At 37.8% G+C, this 14,057-nt stretch overlaps 1 protein-coding gene across 2 annotated transcripts in view; it reads right to left on the bottom strand.

Moving 5' to 3' along the window:
- The window catches only part of SLC10A7 (solute carrier family 10 member 7), a 248,309-nt gene that overhangs the window by 216,299 nt on the left and 17,953 nt on the right, over window positions 1–14,057 (bottom strand). Inside the window, exon 4 of one of the 2 annotated variants that reach the window (XM_079919492.1) lies at window positions 13,455–13,530. In XM_079919492.1, coding sequence (XP_079775618.1) covers window positions 13,455–13,530 — 76 coding nt within the window. Of the gene's footprint in view, window positions 1–13,197; window positions 13,531–14,057 lie in introns of those variants that run through there. The other variant, XM_079919493.1, reaches the window with a different exon arrangement.

Below are 14,057 nucleotides of genomic sequence, written 5' to 3'. Positions count from 1 at the left end.
TATAATGAATTGCGCCTGAAGTTGTAAAACTTCATCAACCACAGGCAAATTGTTTCTTGAAGTAGGTTCGTTTTTTTACCCTCAGAGGTATTTCAAACACAACTTGAAAATAAAATTTTTTTCAAGAGAGCTACATAATCCTCCAACAAAAATTTCATTTTTGGTTATCCATAAAAAGATAACAATATCAAACCAACAGAATTCATGTGTCTCTTTATAAACTACTTGAGCATAGTAGATCTGTTTTAATTTTAATGCCAGCTTCCATTTTTCATATGAAAATGGGACTATGTATCTCACATTTAACAGCAAGTGTGCAAGCACACAGCAAAATAACTGGTAATTAAAACTATCTGGGAACTGGAAACATCAAACGTTGGAGGAACTAAAAGAATAACGCATGTCAGCAACTCCATTGCATAAATGCAATGAGTGTCCACAATGGCTTATTTTGACAAAGACTTAACATAAACTCAAACAAGAATTAAGGCATATCAGTCCCCGCTGTCCTTGATAAGGAGGGCCACAAAAGTTGAAAAGCATTTTTCACAGGCTAACTCATTATGCACTTTAAAAAAAGATTAGTATATATAAGTATATAAAAACACTTTGCCTCATACAGTTTCTCAGACTGGTTTTCAGAATTAAAGTACCATGATCTCCCTATTTGAAAAACTATACCATTGTCAAACATGAACTTAATGTAACTGTAATAAGACTGGAAGTTTGCAATAACACTGTCTCTGAGTCCAGATCTAAAAGACTGTTTAATGAGAGACACTATGGAGCATAAACTCTGAAAATTTCCCATAAATAAGCGCTCTTAACGGGATCTAAAATGTACGTACATCAATGAGAAAATATGTCTAATCTAGATAGAACATTGTTCAATTCTATCCCACTTTATTCTGGTACAGTAAATACAAAAAGATACTGAAGGAGAGATTGAGAACATATACTTATGAAAATTAGTGCAGTGTAAGTGACCTCACATTGTTCTGAACAACTCTGCTGGGACCATCGCGTGACTAAGAGTCATACAAAGCTAGAGTCATTCTCTAGCTTCCCCAATCCTTTGCCATTTTTATTATGGATACTCTAGTACTGCATTAAAGGGATACAAAGAAAAGCAGTTCCTGCAAAGAAAAGTCAAAAATTGATTAAAGAGCCTAATACATGCAAAAGTATCTGATTAAGGGTACAAAAACAGCCTCTCCTGTGGAAGGAAAAAAAAGATTAATATTTCTGCCTGGGCATCTGCAAGGCTTCTTACGAGGGAAATGATTATTTGAGCTGGGTCTTTGACTGATGGGCAGGACTTCCACCAGCAGATACTGGAAGATGAGGAGGTCTCTATTACAGAGCAGACTGGTCAAGTGAACTGATCACAAGCAGCAGAAGACTTTCTCAGAAACACAAAGTTCTCACACTGGTCTGAGGGCCAACACCAAAGGAACTGTCTGCAAGTAACAGGAGGCCAGGAATCTCCTTGAGAATAGACCAAAGGCTAGAAATTCTGTCCAGAGGATCAGAGGAGCTGACTCAGGAGGAAATACAGGTGGCACGTTTCCACTACAGTTTAGGGTTGTGTTTTTCAAACTGTAGTTCCCAAAACCAATTAGTAAATTGGCATTTATTTTACAAAATGAAAGAAAGTAAAGTAAAAGGAAGGGAAGGAAAGGAGAAAGGTGGAGGAGGAGGGGGAAGGGAAGAAGACAAGAGAGGAGAGGAGAGAGTGAATTACACATAGAGTACCTTTTCAGTTTCTAGCTGTGGATTGTGTTTTTTTTTAAAAAATGGAAATCACTCATTTAAAGGGCCCTTCAGGTCTAATCTTGGCACTTGATTAGAATGCAGCTCAGTCTCACTCAATATATTCAGACCATTAGTTTGGGTCTAAGTGTTCTTGGTCATGAATAATTGACTTAAAAAATCTTACTGCACTAAGCAAGATGTTCTCATTAGATACTTAGAAGACACAGTCTGATGTCTTCATAAAGCAAGTAAAGTTTAAAAGAGTCATTTCCAAAGTTCATAGCCATGCAGTAAAGATTATGCTTGTTTCCTTTAGACTGACAGATGCTAAGCATCTTCATATGAAAGATACATGGATAATGTAATGCTCTGTTATGAAGCGGATAATCTCATAGGGAGAAGAAATTGAGAAAGCATAAAGATCTACAATTAACACAATAAAGTAGATCATATTTCACCAAGAAGTAAACAGCTTAAAATGACAGATTACCTCCTCTCATTTATATAAGTCCTTATATATTTTTCCCCAAAGTATATTCATCTAAAACAACGCTGCCTACATACAACTGATTAAAAAGCTGAAAAAGAGAATACCCAAGATCACAGAGCTAGTTAGTGATGGGGCCAAGAGAAGAAACTAAGTCTTCTCAGGTTTAATTTATTAGTATTACCATAATTCCATGGTTCAACAAATTATTGAGAATAATCTCCTTTTTCAATAGTAACAACTTTACAAACACATACAAATATATATGTAACTAGCATGTAGTCAATGCACAGATAAGCCAAAGAACCTAAAAAAGGTGCTTGCCCAGAATTTGGAAATGAAGGTATAAATACTCAAATTCTCTATAACGAGATACAACAAATGTGAACATTAATCAAATAAGATTAACTAAGAAAAAAGTGATGAGTGTGTTGTTGTTTAGACTAGTGTTTCCTCAAAATCACTAATGGACCCAGGGTACCTCCCTAAAAAAGGAAGTTTGATTATTAAAATGTAACTAATAGAAATAAACCAAATTATTGAAAAATGTTTTATGTTAGTCATAATATATGCAGACAATCTGACATTGAAAAAGAATTAGATAACAAATGTCCAATGTTTACGAAGAATTGTTCAAAGGACACATGGTACCTGATTGTTTCTGTGGTCTGTTTGTTTGTTAGTTACAATGGAACCCGGGGTGGTTTTCCAGGCATTAGAGTTTAGAGGAAACATCCTGCAGGTCTGTTCAGTCCTCTTTATCTGGTTCTAAATTCCCAAAGCAATCTTTCCATAAGTAACTTGACTTCCCGTGCCCTTTAGTTCCCAGAGGGGGTAATCTCAGATATCTGACATGAATATTCCATGTTATGGTAAGAAATATTTATACAAAACTGTTGAGGATCTATAAGAAAAACTAATAAACTGGGATTACCCAGTTTGTTAAATTTATTTAGACACCTGCCATCTTGTAAACTTATTTAAACATCAACCTTCTTATATTGCAATTTACTGTTTATGCTTTATATCACTTACTCAACTGAAAATTCTATGAAGGTACGATATATAGGAAGCTATAGTAAGTACTCAACATATATTTTTGAATGAATGAATGAACAGAGTAAATGAATAGACTTAGATCAAACTTTGAGGAAGCATTGATAATGACTCAGAAAACTAGGTGATTTCATCAGTGACAAACCTCTACAATGAGGATGACGCTGATGCTTGCTTGATACGTGCCCTCACAATTTATAAGTACTTCTGCATATGATTTCATGAGATCCTTGTAAGCAATTTTATGAAATAAGGATGCAAAGACTATTGATCCTCAGATGAGAAAACCAAGGCTCAGAAAGGTCCAGGGCTTACCTGGTGACCACTCAGACCACTAGGTGAGTGATGGCAAAAGCAGGAATCAAACACCAGCTTTCATTTCCTGGCAAGTGTATCCTTTGCTAAAAGGTCAGGTGGCCTAGCAGCTCAGGTGTGATGCTGCACCCAGCATGTTAAGCTGGTGTTGTTTAAATACTTCTCACCCAAGATCAGGACTTGTCCTTATGTCTGAGGCAGAGTTGGACCCAAAGGTGGGGGTCAAATGACTTCAGCTGTAGAAAGAAGGGCTCGGAAACAGGAATCTGGCGATGTTGAACAAGGTGTTTCAAGATCAAGTCCCTGGAAGACACTCCCATTCAGATGGGAAAGGAGCCAGGTAAGAAGAAAAGGAGTGATGAGAAACATAGGAAGAGAATTAGGAGAGAAGAGGGTCAGAGAAGCAAAAGGAAGTTGGAAGCGAGTAGGCGTGGTGTCACAGGTTGAAGTCAGGTCATGAAGGATGAGAACGGGACACTGGATTTGGTGAACAGACATCACTGCTGGCCACCAGGACCCATTTGGTTGGAGTGGTAGAAATAGAAGACAGTTTGAGAGGCTTTAAGGGGTTAAATGAGAGAATTCTAAGTTACACACAAAAATCTTGGGAAATCTAGGTATGTTTCAAGCCCGTTTTATAACAGCTTCAAACAAACCCAGTCAACCCTTTTGAGGGCTCCTAAGAATGCTGACCCAATGCAGATAATGAGACTAAAGTTCAAAGGTAGAAACAGAAGACTAGTAGGGATATGGAATTTCTTGCTGCTATTACTTCCTTTCTTTCATCTGTCAAAGAGGAAAAACTGGAGCTTCCCTGGTGGCACAGTGGTTGAGAGTCCGCCTGCCGATGCAGGGGACACGGGTTCGTGCCCCGGTCCGGGAAGATCCCACATGCCGTGGAGCGGCTGGGCCCATGAGCCATGGCCGCTGAGCCTGTGCGTCCGGAGCCTGTGCTCCGCAACGGGAGAGGCCACAACAGTGAGAGGCAAAAAATAAAAGAGGAAAAACTGTTACCATTTCTCTGAGAGCACAGGAGGCTGGAGGGTAGAAAGTACACATAGGCCAGCTTGCAAGAGGGCTCAACACTGACAGGCTTTTCAGGCTGTACAAGATTGCTCCAGGAGGCCAGTAAACTCCCACTGCAAGCAAAAGCAGTGACCAAGCCCATTTAACAGGAGAGAAATGCAAGGTACACCAAAGTCCAGTGATGGCTGAAGCTGAGACAGTGACTGACAGATCAGATTTCCTTCTCACTTCAAGTCCTCTCTCTGCTGATCAGATCTACTCTAAATGCCTTTATAAATGTTTCAGTGAATCTTATCTTCATGCATTGGATTAGCAAGATCAACTCCCCACTGATAATGCAAAATAACCCTGAAATGTTTCATGCCTTGCTGATCAGCCAGAAATTGAACTTTCCGTCTTCATTTGGACTGTGACGATCTTGATCTTTCACCTCTAGCAAAAATCTTCTCATAGCTATAATTTTAAAGTTCGTAATGAGTGCTTCATTTGCTTTCCAAGCAGATAGAACACCTTTTTTAAATACACTCAGCCTGCCATGACCTTCGTCAATGACTTAAAGAGTTCACCACACGTAATCATTTTCTTTGCTCGGGAGACATTCTTAAGTTTTCTTTGAAGAGATTTGGGCAATAACTCCATCGATGAAATTAAGCGCACGTGCGCACACACACACACACACACACACATTTTCAACTTGTCACCTTTCTACCATACCTGAAATCAAAACTTTTCCTTAAAATGTACTTGGAATTCTGCATGACTACCAAAGGGTTCTAAAATCCTTCAGCCTGTTAACTAAAACACAATAAAAACGTCAGCTAAATCTGTTTACACTAAAAGCAACACACCATCTTAACTCTAGGCTAAGCAAGAGGACAGCTTAATGCCTACAGGAAGCAACTACAGTCCACATCCCCAAATGGAACTTCGGGCTGCCCTACACAGCTGAGTGAGACTGAACTCACTTGGGGTACATTTTGGTTTTTTCTACACTATGAAAAAAAACAATGATTTTAATGATATGGGCCAATGTAAAGCCATTCTACTCTGTTTTGCCTACTTTTGTGAGGTTTTTAATATGAAATAGAGGTTTTGAGTAGTGTAACATGACACTGAATGTAGGCTTCTTGAAGGCAGGCCCCAGATCTTACTCTCCTTTTTTATTCCCTATGGTAAAAGGCAGTGTCTACATAAAGTGGGTGCTAAACTACTGTTGACTAGTACATTCTATTTCTAAAGCTGGATGGTGGGCACAGTGGTGTCTATTATTATGCTTTAAAATGGATATATGTGTTTTTTGTAGATATGATATTTCATAATTTTTAAAAAGAGGGAGAATCCTGAGGCCCATCCACTACACATTCTAATTCAATAGGTCTAAAGTGGAGATAAGGGATTTTTTTTTTCTAATCACCCCAGGTAACGCAGATGTGGGCGATCTATAGAATTCACTTTAAGAAAAAAAACAACAAAAAAATAAATAAACAGACCAACATAAATAACATGCCTGTTATCAGTACACTGCTATTAGTGGTAAAGGTGTTTTACTTTCCTGGTTCAAATTATCAGGCTCAGACTTAAACACAGAGAACATAGTATTTAGCATAAACTATTACCCTCAGATATGCCTGGAAATTCCTTCCTAACTTGCTCTGATTTTCCTCTAATTCTTAATGCTTTTGCTTTCCTTTTCTTTTTTCCTTCAGATATTTGAAGATAGAAATCCTTAATTACATTTCTCTCCTACTTAGTTTATTGCCCAGACGCACAAAATCTTACAAAGTTATACAGCTTCGCAACTTTACTTGGAAATTAAGACCTCATATTTACTTCATATTTTGAGGAAGCGTTTTTAGCTGAATCCTTCCATATCTCAGTTTGCCAAAAAAGAAATAGAGGTAAAAGGAGATAGTACATCTTTTCCCAAACCCTACCTCTCTTGCTTTTTCATTAAACAACAGTATAAGTGTCAAATGAAATAAAAATACCTCTATAACAACAACACAAAAACCACATGATACCTTCTCTCCAAACTTAGGGAAATAATTTTCCAGTTTTTTTTTTTTTAAAGAAATGCCTTGGGCTTCCCTGGAGGCGCAGTGGTTGAGAGTCCGCCTGCCGATGCAGGGGACGTGGGTTCATGCCCCGGTCCGGGAAGATCCCACATGCTGTGGAGCGGCTGGGCCCGTGAGCCTGCGCGTCCGAGCCTGCGCGCCTGGAGCCTGTGCTCCGCAACGGGAGAGGCCACAACAGTGAGAGGCCCGCGTACAGCAAAAAAAAAAAAAAAAAAAAAGAAACGCCTTTTATAAAAGAAATCCCTGTGGTAGTTACTATAAGGCAGAAGTTACTTGAATTTAAGCACAATGATTTTCTTAGCAAATCTCATAAAGTTTAAAACCTATGTAAGGCTTTTGGAAAAAAAATCATGTCTTTTACCACCTAACATTACATTTGGAACAGAACTGTATACAGTTTTAAACAAAAAATATGTGTTTATACTATGTCTCCCATGTTAGAATAAAAAACATTTTGACCTATCTTCTTTTTTATACTTGGCAATGTAATTAGGACAGACACACACACACACACACACACACACACACACACACACACTACCATTATCGCCACCAATCAGACCATGTCAACATCATACACTACAATCCTGTAGGTTTGAAAAATTGCATTTAAAACACTGGAATGAATAAATAACAATCACAAAAACAAACCTAACCAAGTTTCCAATACTTAATTGAAAGTAGTTTAAAATTTAAAAGCCACGAAATAAGACTGCCAGTCAGCTATACCCTCAAACAGTCTCACTTTAATACCTAAAGGATATGCTGGCATTCCAGTGTACACGCATTGTTATGCACATGCATTGAGTTCCCTCTGCTCCTAAAAATGATTATAAATTTTAATTGGCTCACTGAAACAAAAACAATCTAAGTTATAAAAACAGAAATTGTTTTTTAACTTTAACAAAAAGTAAAAAGGCTATTCTCACCAAAGTACAAGATGTGAGTTTAAGGGATGCAATAACTTTCAATCCATGACAAAAACCTTTCAGTAACCAACAGTTTTATGGAAAAAAGCATTTACAATGAGAGGTATATAAGTGACAGAAAAAAAAATTCCTTCTAAGTTATACAACAACTTTACAAAATAAAATGAAGAGAATCACTTCAAATGACACTATTGTATCTGTATATGTCCCCAAAACCATTAAATACAAATATGCTACACAGTCGCACATTTTAACATACGAGAGCATACGCTAAACATGTGTACAGGTATTAAAAGATGTATATATAAGTGTTTGAGAGCATAAACTCAATGTCAATAAGTTTAATAACACAAAATCTGGAAAGAAAAAAGTTTTCTTACATGTATAAACACTGCAAAGAATGGTCAGCTGGAAAGAACAGTGTAACATGGAAATGTGCCCCAGTAATTTTCCCCCCATGCTAAAATCCATGTGGGTACATAGCCGCTGTGTGTGAGACAGAGCAGACAACCACAGTGAAGTAGAATCGAAACCTTCACCTAATGGCACCTGACACTGCACTCAGCTTTTGGATCTTTTCATTTACATGCACGAAAAAATTTATTTTCTATCCTTAGTTTTTTCCGATATATGATACAAAAGATTAATCTTCCCTTACATTTATTTCAACAAAAGCCTATATTCGGTTACCTTATAACAGTATTTTAGAAAACCATGAAACTTAAAATTATCTAGTATTTTTACCTACAGATCATTTTCTTCCATAATCTGACATAAATATAAAATAGTCTATTCACTGCACATAGGAAGACATGACCAAAATGGACTTTGAAAGCTTCATTTCTGAAGCTCAATGTTCAATATTTATGAAAAATTGTGTCTTATTCCCCAGGACTTCAAAAACGCTTGACAGGGCTTCCCTGGTGGCACAGTGGTTAAGAATCCACCTGCCAATGCAGGGGACAGAGGTTCAAGCCCTAGTGCGGGAAGATCCCACCTGCTGCGGAGCAACTAAGTCCCTGTGCCACAACTACTGAGCCTGCACTCTAGAGCCTGCGAGCCACAACTACTGAGTGCGCGTGCCTAGAGCCTGTGCTCTGCAACAAGAGAAGCCACCACAATGAGAAGCCTGCACACCACAACGAAGAGTAGCCCCCGCTCGCTGCAACTAAAGAAAGCCAGCGCGCAGCAACAAAGACCCAACGCAGCCAAAAATAAAAATAAATAAATAAATAATTTTTTTAAATGACAATCATGAAGCTGCACAATATAAACATTTAAAGAACTAGACCAATGATACTAGAAAACAAAGGAGATGTTCATAAATTCAGCATTATTAACATGCAACATTAATGTAAATGATTTAAATATCCACCGGGGAATGAACATGTAGATACAATTTCAAATGTTATACGTTGATGTCAAGAAAATGAGTGAACTTTGAACTTCTGCCAAAAGTCATTTGAGAAAGAAAAGTTTTTTAAGGGAATCACATTAGAAAGAAAGAGATAAATGACACCTTTAAACCAATTACCATTAGTCTCAGATATACCACAGGAGACCCTTTCCTCAAATTCTTTCAAGGCAATAGAAAGATAATCATAGCAGGTGCTAATCCAAGACTCCAGTAACTTCTCTACCTCACTAATTATGTGGCAACTGAAAGAATTACTTGGCATACTGAAATGCTGGTTAAATCCATCTATCTGCCAATTCCATTCCTACACCGAGAAGTTAAATGTGGCTTAGAGAAAACGCACATACACGATGCCTGGCTTCACTTTAAATGCATGGCTTGGTTTCAGCTGGGTCCTTGGTGCTGCCTGGCAATGCTACCATCTTCTCCAGTTGACTCACTCTCCCCATCTACATGGCAATTCCGCATTTTCTCCTCTCATCTCGAACATTAATAGCACTTACCCCCATCACCACTCTCTGCTGCTGAGAAAAAATGAAAGCCACCAGAAAAAACTCCCAAGTGTACCCCTTCTACGTGGATCTATAGCCAAGCACCCTGCCTTCCCTCTTGTTATTATGAACAAATGGTCCAAGCTCCTACTGAAGCTCATACGACCCAATACCATTGTCTCCCACTTGATCAAATAAACTACTCCAGCACTCTCTCTTAAATCCACAGCTTGCTCTCTGCTGTATGATTTTCATCATGATAGAAATACACTGTCCTTTCTGCATTAAAAAAAAATATCTTGAGCCCACAACCCTCTCTAAACATAGTCCCATTTCTCTATTCCCTTTTATCACAAAGGACCTCATAACAATGGTCTAGACTTCCTGTCTCTAACTCTTCTCTTCCTGTTTTCCTTGAACCCACTCTACAAGCTTTTGCCCCTACGCTCCACCAAAACCACCCTGGTCAAGGTTACCAGTAACCTCCACATACCTTAATTCAATGGTCAACTCTCGGAATTCATCTTACACAACTCACATTAGCAGAATTTGATACCGCTCATCATACCCTCCTCCTTCAAACGCCTTCTTCACCTGGCTTCGAGGATACCATGCTCTCTTGTTTTTTCTTCAGTCTCACTAATTATACTCTCTGTTGCCTTTGCTGGTTATTCCTCATTGTCCTGACCTCTTAATGTTGGAGGGTTCCCGGACTCAGTCCTTGAACCTCTGCTCTTTTCTATTTATGCTCTCTCCCTAAGGAATCTCAACCTCAATCTTGGCTTTTAATACAGTTTATTCACTGATGACTCCCTAATTTATGTCTCCAGGTTTAGGCCACCCCTCAACTCTCAACCCCTGTATCTCTAATTGCTCACTGACATTTTCGTTGGATATGTAATAGGCATCTTGACACATCAAAAAAATAAGCTCTTGATCTTTACCACGTGGCTGACATTACAAGTGTTCATCAACGTCCAGCTCCCCTCCCCTTCAGGGCACAGGAATGACAACCCATGATAAGACCACATGACTTGTTCTGGCCAATGTAATGTGAGCAGAAGTGCCATATGTCATCTCCAGCCTGGACATGATAAGCCCATTGTGATTCTCCAATCTCTCTCCTTCCGTGCTGTGGCAACTGAAAATGTTTTGTGTTCCATCCAGATGGTGTACTTCAAGACGTGGAGCCAACCAGGCTTCCTTAGTGATGGCAAAGACCTTCCCACTGACCAACATGGAACAGGTACCATTAACAAGAAATAAACTTATATGCTTAACAAGCCATTGAGATTTTGGAGTTCTTAGTTATCACAGTATAGCCTTGCCTACCCAGACTAAATACCCCCCAAAAGCGGCTCTCAAGTAGTGGTCTTTTCTATCTCAGCAAACTCCATCCTTTTAGCTGCTCAGTCAAAAACCCTGAAGTCATTCTTGACCCCTTTCTTTCTCTCATACCCCACATCCAATTCATCAGCATACCCTGCGCCTTCAAAATACATACAGAATCCAACCACCCTTTACTTTTTCCACTACCACTCTGCTCTTCAAAAGACACTGATAAGAACATGAAAAGACAAACACAAACTGGGAGAAAACACTTTAAAAGCATATAGATAAAATGAAGGGCTTGTATCCAGAATATATAAAACTCTCCAAGCTCATCAATAAGAAAACAAAACACCCAATTTTTTAAAAAACAAAATTTTAATAGACATTTCCCCAAGAAAGGCATGGATAGCAAATAAACACATGGAAAGATAAGAATGCTCACCACTATTAGTCACTGGAAAATGCAAATTAAATTAAAACCACAATGAGATACAACTACATACATATTAGAATGGCTAAAATTATAAAGAATGACAATACCAAGTATTGATGAGACGTAGAACACAGCAATTCTCATATATTGCTATTTAAAATGTAAACTGATACAACCACTTTGGAAAATATTTTGGCAATTTCTAAAAAGTTAAACATACACTGGTGGTAAAAGAAGAGTGTTTATATATTGACAGATATGGTCCACTCCAGAAGCTGTTTATAGATGACTTATATTTATTGGTGATTCTTCCCTTGGCTGAAAGGTGCTAAAACATACACCTATTAGATGATCCAGCCATTCCACTCCTAAGTATTCTCAAAAGAAAGAAGGTATACGTCCACTTAAAGATTTGTACACAAATGTTCATAGCCCAAAAGTGGAAACTACCCAAATGTCCATCACCAAGTGAATGGATAGTCAAATTGTGGCATATTCATACAAAAGACTACTATTCAGCAATAAAAAGGACTGAATTACTAATACACACAATATAGATGAATCTCAAAATAATTATGCTGAGTAAGAGAAGAAAAGGAGTACACACTGTGTGATTCCGTTACAGTAAGCCCCCTACATACAAACGAGTTCCATTCCAAGAGCGCATTCGTAAGTCCATTTGTTTGTAAGTCCAACAAAGTTAGCCTAGGTACCCAACTAACACAATCAGCTATATAGTACTGTACTGTAATAGGTTTATGATACTTTTCACACAAATAGTACATAAAAAACAAACACAAAAAATAAAGAAAACATTTTTAATTTACACTACAGTACCTTGAAAAGTACAATAGTACAGTACAACAGCTGGCATACAGGGGTTGGCATCGAGTAAACAGGCAAGAAGAGTTACTGACTGGAGGAGGGAGAGGAGGTGGGAGAGGATAGAGCTGTCAGCGATAGGAGACGGAGAGCAAGGTGCAATTTCACTCATGCCTGACATCGATGGAACACACGTTCGCATCTTTGAAAGTTCGCAACTTGAAGGTTCGTATGTAGGGGACTTACTGTATATAAAACTCTAGAAAATGCAAACATCTGTAGTAACAGAAAACAGATCAGAGGTTTCCTGGGGAAGACGACAGGAGGGAGGGATCACACAGCGGTACAAGGAAACTTTGGGGAGTGATGAACACGTTCACTATCTCAATTGTGTTGATGATTTCCCAATGCATACATATGTCAAAATGTTAAATTGTTTTAATTTGTTCAGTTTATTGTATGTCGATGATACTTCAATTAACTTTTTTTTAAAAGGAATATAGCAGGTACTGAATAAAGTAAATAAAGATGAAAACAGATGCAAAGAAAGCAAAATCCTAAGAACAAATTGCAGTGGGAACATTTATATCCTCCCTCATTCTATAGTATTCTTTTCTGAATGATAAAATATTAGTGGAAAAGGAGGAATAAGCTACTACAAAGCAGAGTCCCTCAGTATAAAGTCGTAGGGTCTTTCAGCCAAGAAAAACCACCTATAAGTAGCTCCCGAAATGGACAACTGCCACCCCAATATACAAGCACTCTTCTTTGGCCACAGTTTCCTAGTAGTTGAATAATTTCTTTGAATTCATCTTAGAAACCTGGCCTAATTTCTCCTTTTTTATATCATCTTCATTTGCCATTAAACTTATATTGACCCTTTTCCCATGAATTAATTTGCTACAAATTTTTTAAGAACTAAGGAATGGCCATGGCAGGTGTCCTCAGTTGATGAGTCTTGGATGTAAAAGTTCCTTGCCTTGGACTCACTGTCTTCTGTCTCCTCATTTCCCACTGAGGTAGAAAAATCACCATCTCTATTTCATTCACCTCCCTTGCTCTTCTCTTTGAAATTCTAAATTTCATTCATTATTGTCAATTTTAGCATCATCCTAAACATGAATTCACCCACTTCTTTCATAAGCTGCTATGGTTATATGTTTTCTGTGACATGACTCCATCATAGAATAGAATAGAATAGAATAGAATAGAATAGAATAAAATAAAATAAAATAAAATAAAATAAAATAAAATAAAATATAAAATAAGAGCATAGCACCCACTTATGTTTAAACAAAGTTAGCCCTGTGACTTACCTCATTTCCACCAACTGCCTTGGTTAAAATCACTGCAGAAGACACAGGGGGAGGCATGCAACCTACTGTCTGCAACCTGAAAAAGAAAAAAATAAGCAACTATAAGTAGGCTTTTGTTATCAATTATAAATAGTTTTCACTACATTCATTCTAAAATAGCAGAGCTGAGTAAATGAAAATAGGAGAATGTTTACTGATGCACATGCCCTTTTGAGTTTAGACAATTCTATATGAGGCAACGTGGCTTAATAGAAGCTCTCACTCCATTCCACAGACTTGGGTGATTTTATTTTTTAAATTATTTAAGGTCTTATACAATTCAAAAAACGGTCAGGTTATGGTGAGTGTAGTCATTGAAAGATAACCAAAATGGCTAATCATTTGGCAAGTGCATATAGTCAGTTATTTTCAGGTATCTTTTCCTTACATTTTTTATAGGAAGGTTTTTGGCAAAAATAAAACTTTAAAACCTCTTGCAGATTCTTTTCCACATAACAGCAATTCTCAAACTTTCATCTCATAAAAGACATTTTCATGCTGTTGTAATATCATTATAAAAATAGGCATGACACAATCATGTACTTCTTAGATTCAGACCCTATA

This window comes from Stenella coeruleoalba (assembly GCF_951394435.1).
Source record: "Stenella coeruleoalba genome assembly, chromosome: 4".
Classification (NCBI taxonomy): Eukaryota; Metazoa; Chordata; class Mammalia; order Artiodactyla; family Delphinidae; genus Stenella; species Stenella coeruleoalba.
The sequence above is the reverse complement of the archived record's forward strand: the minus strand, read 5'-3'. Positions and strand labels throughout refer to the sequence as shown.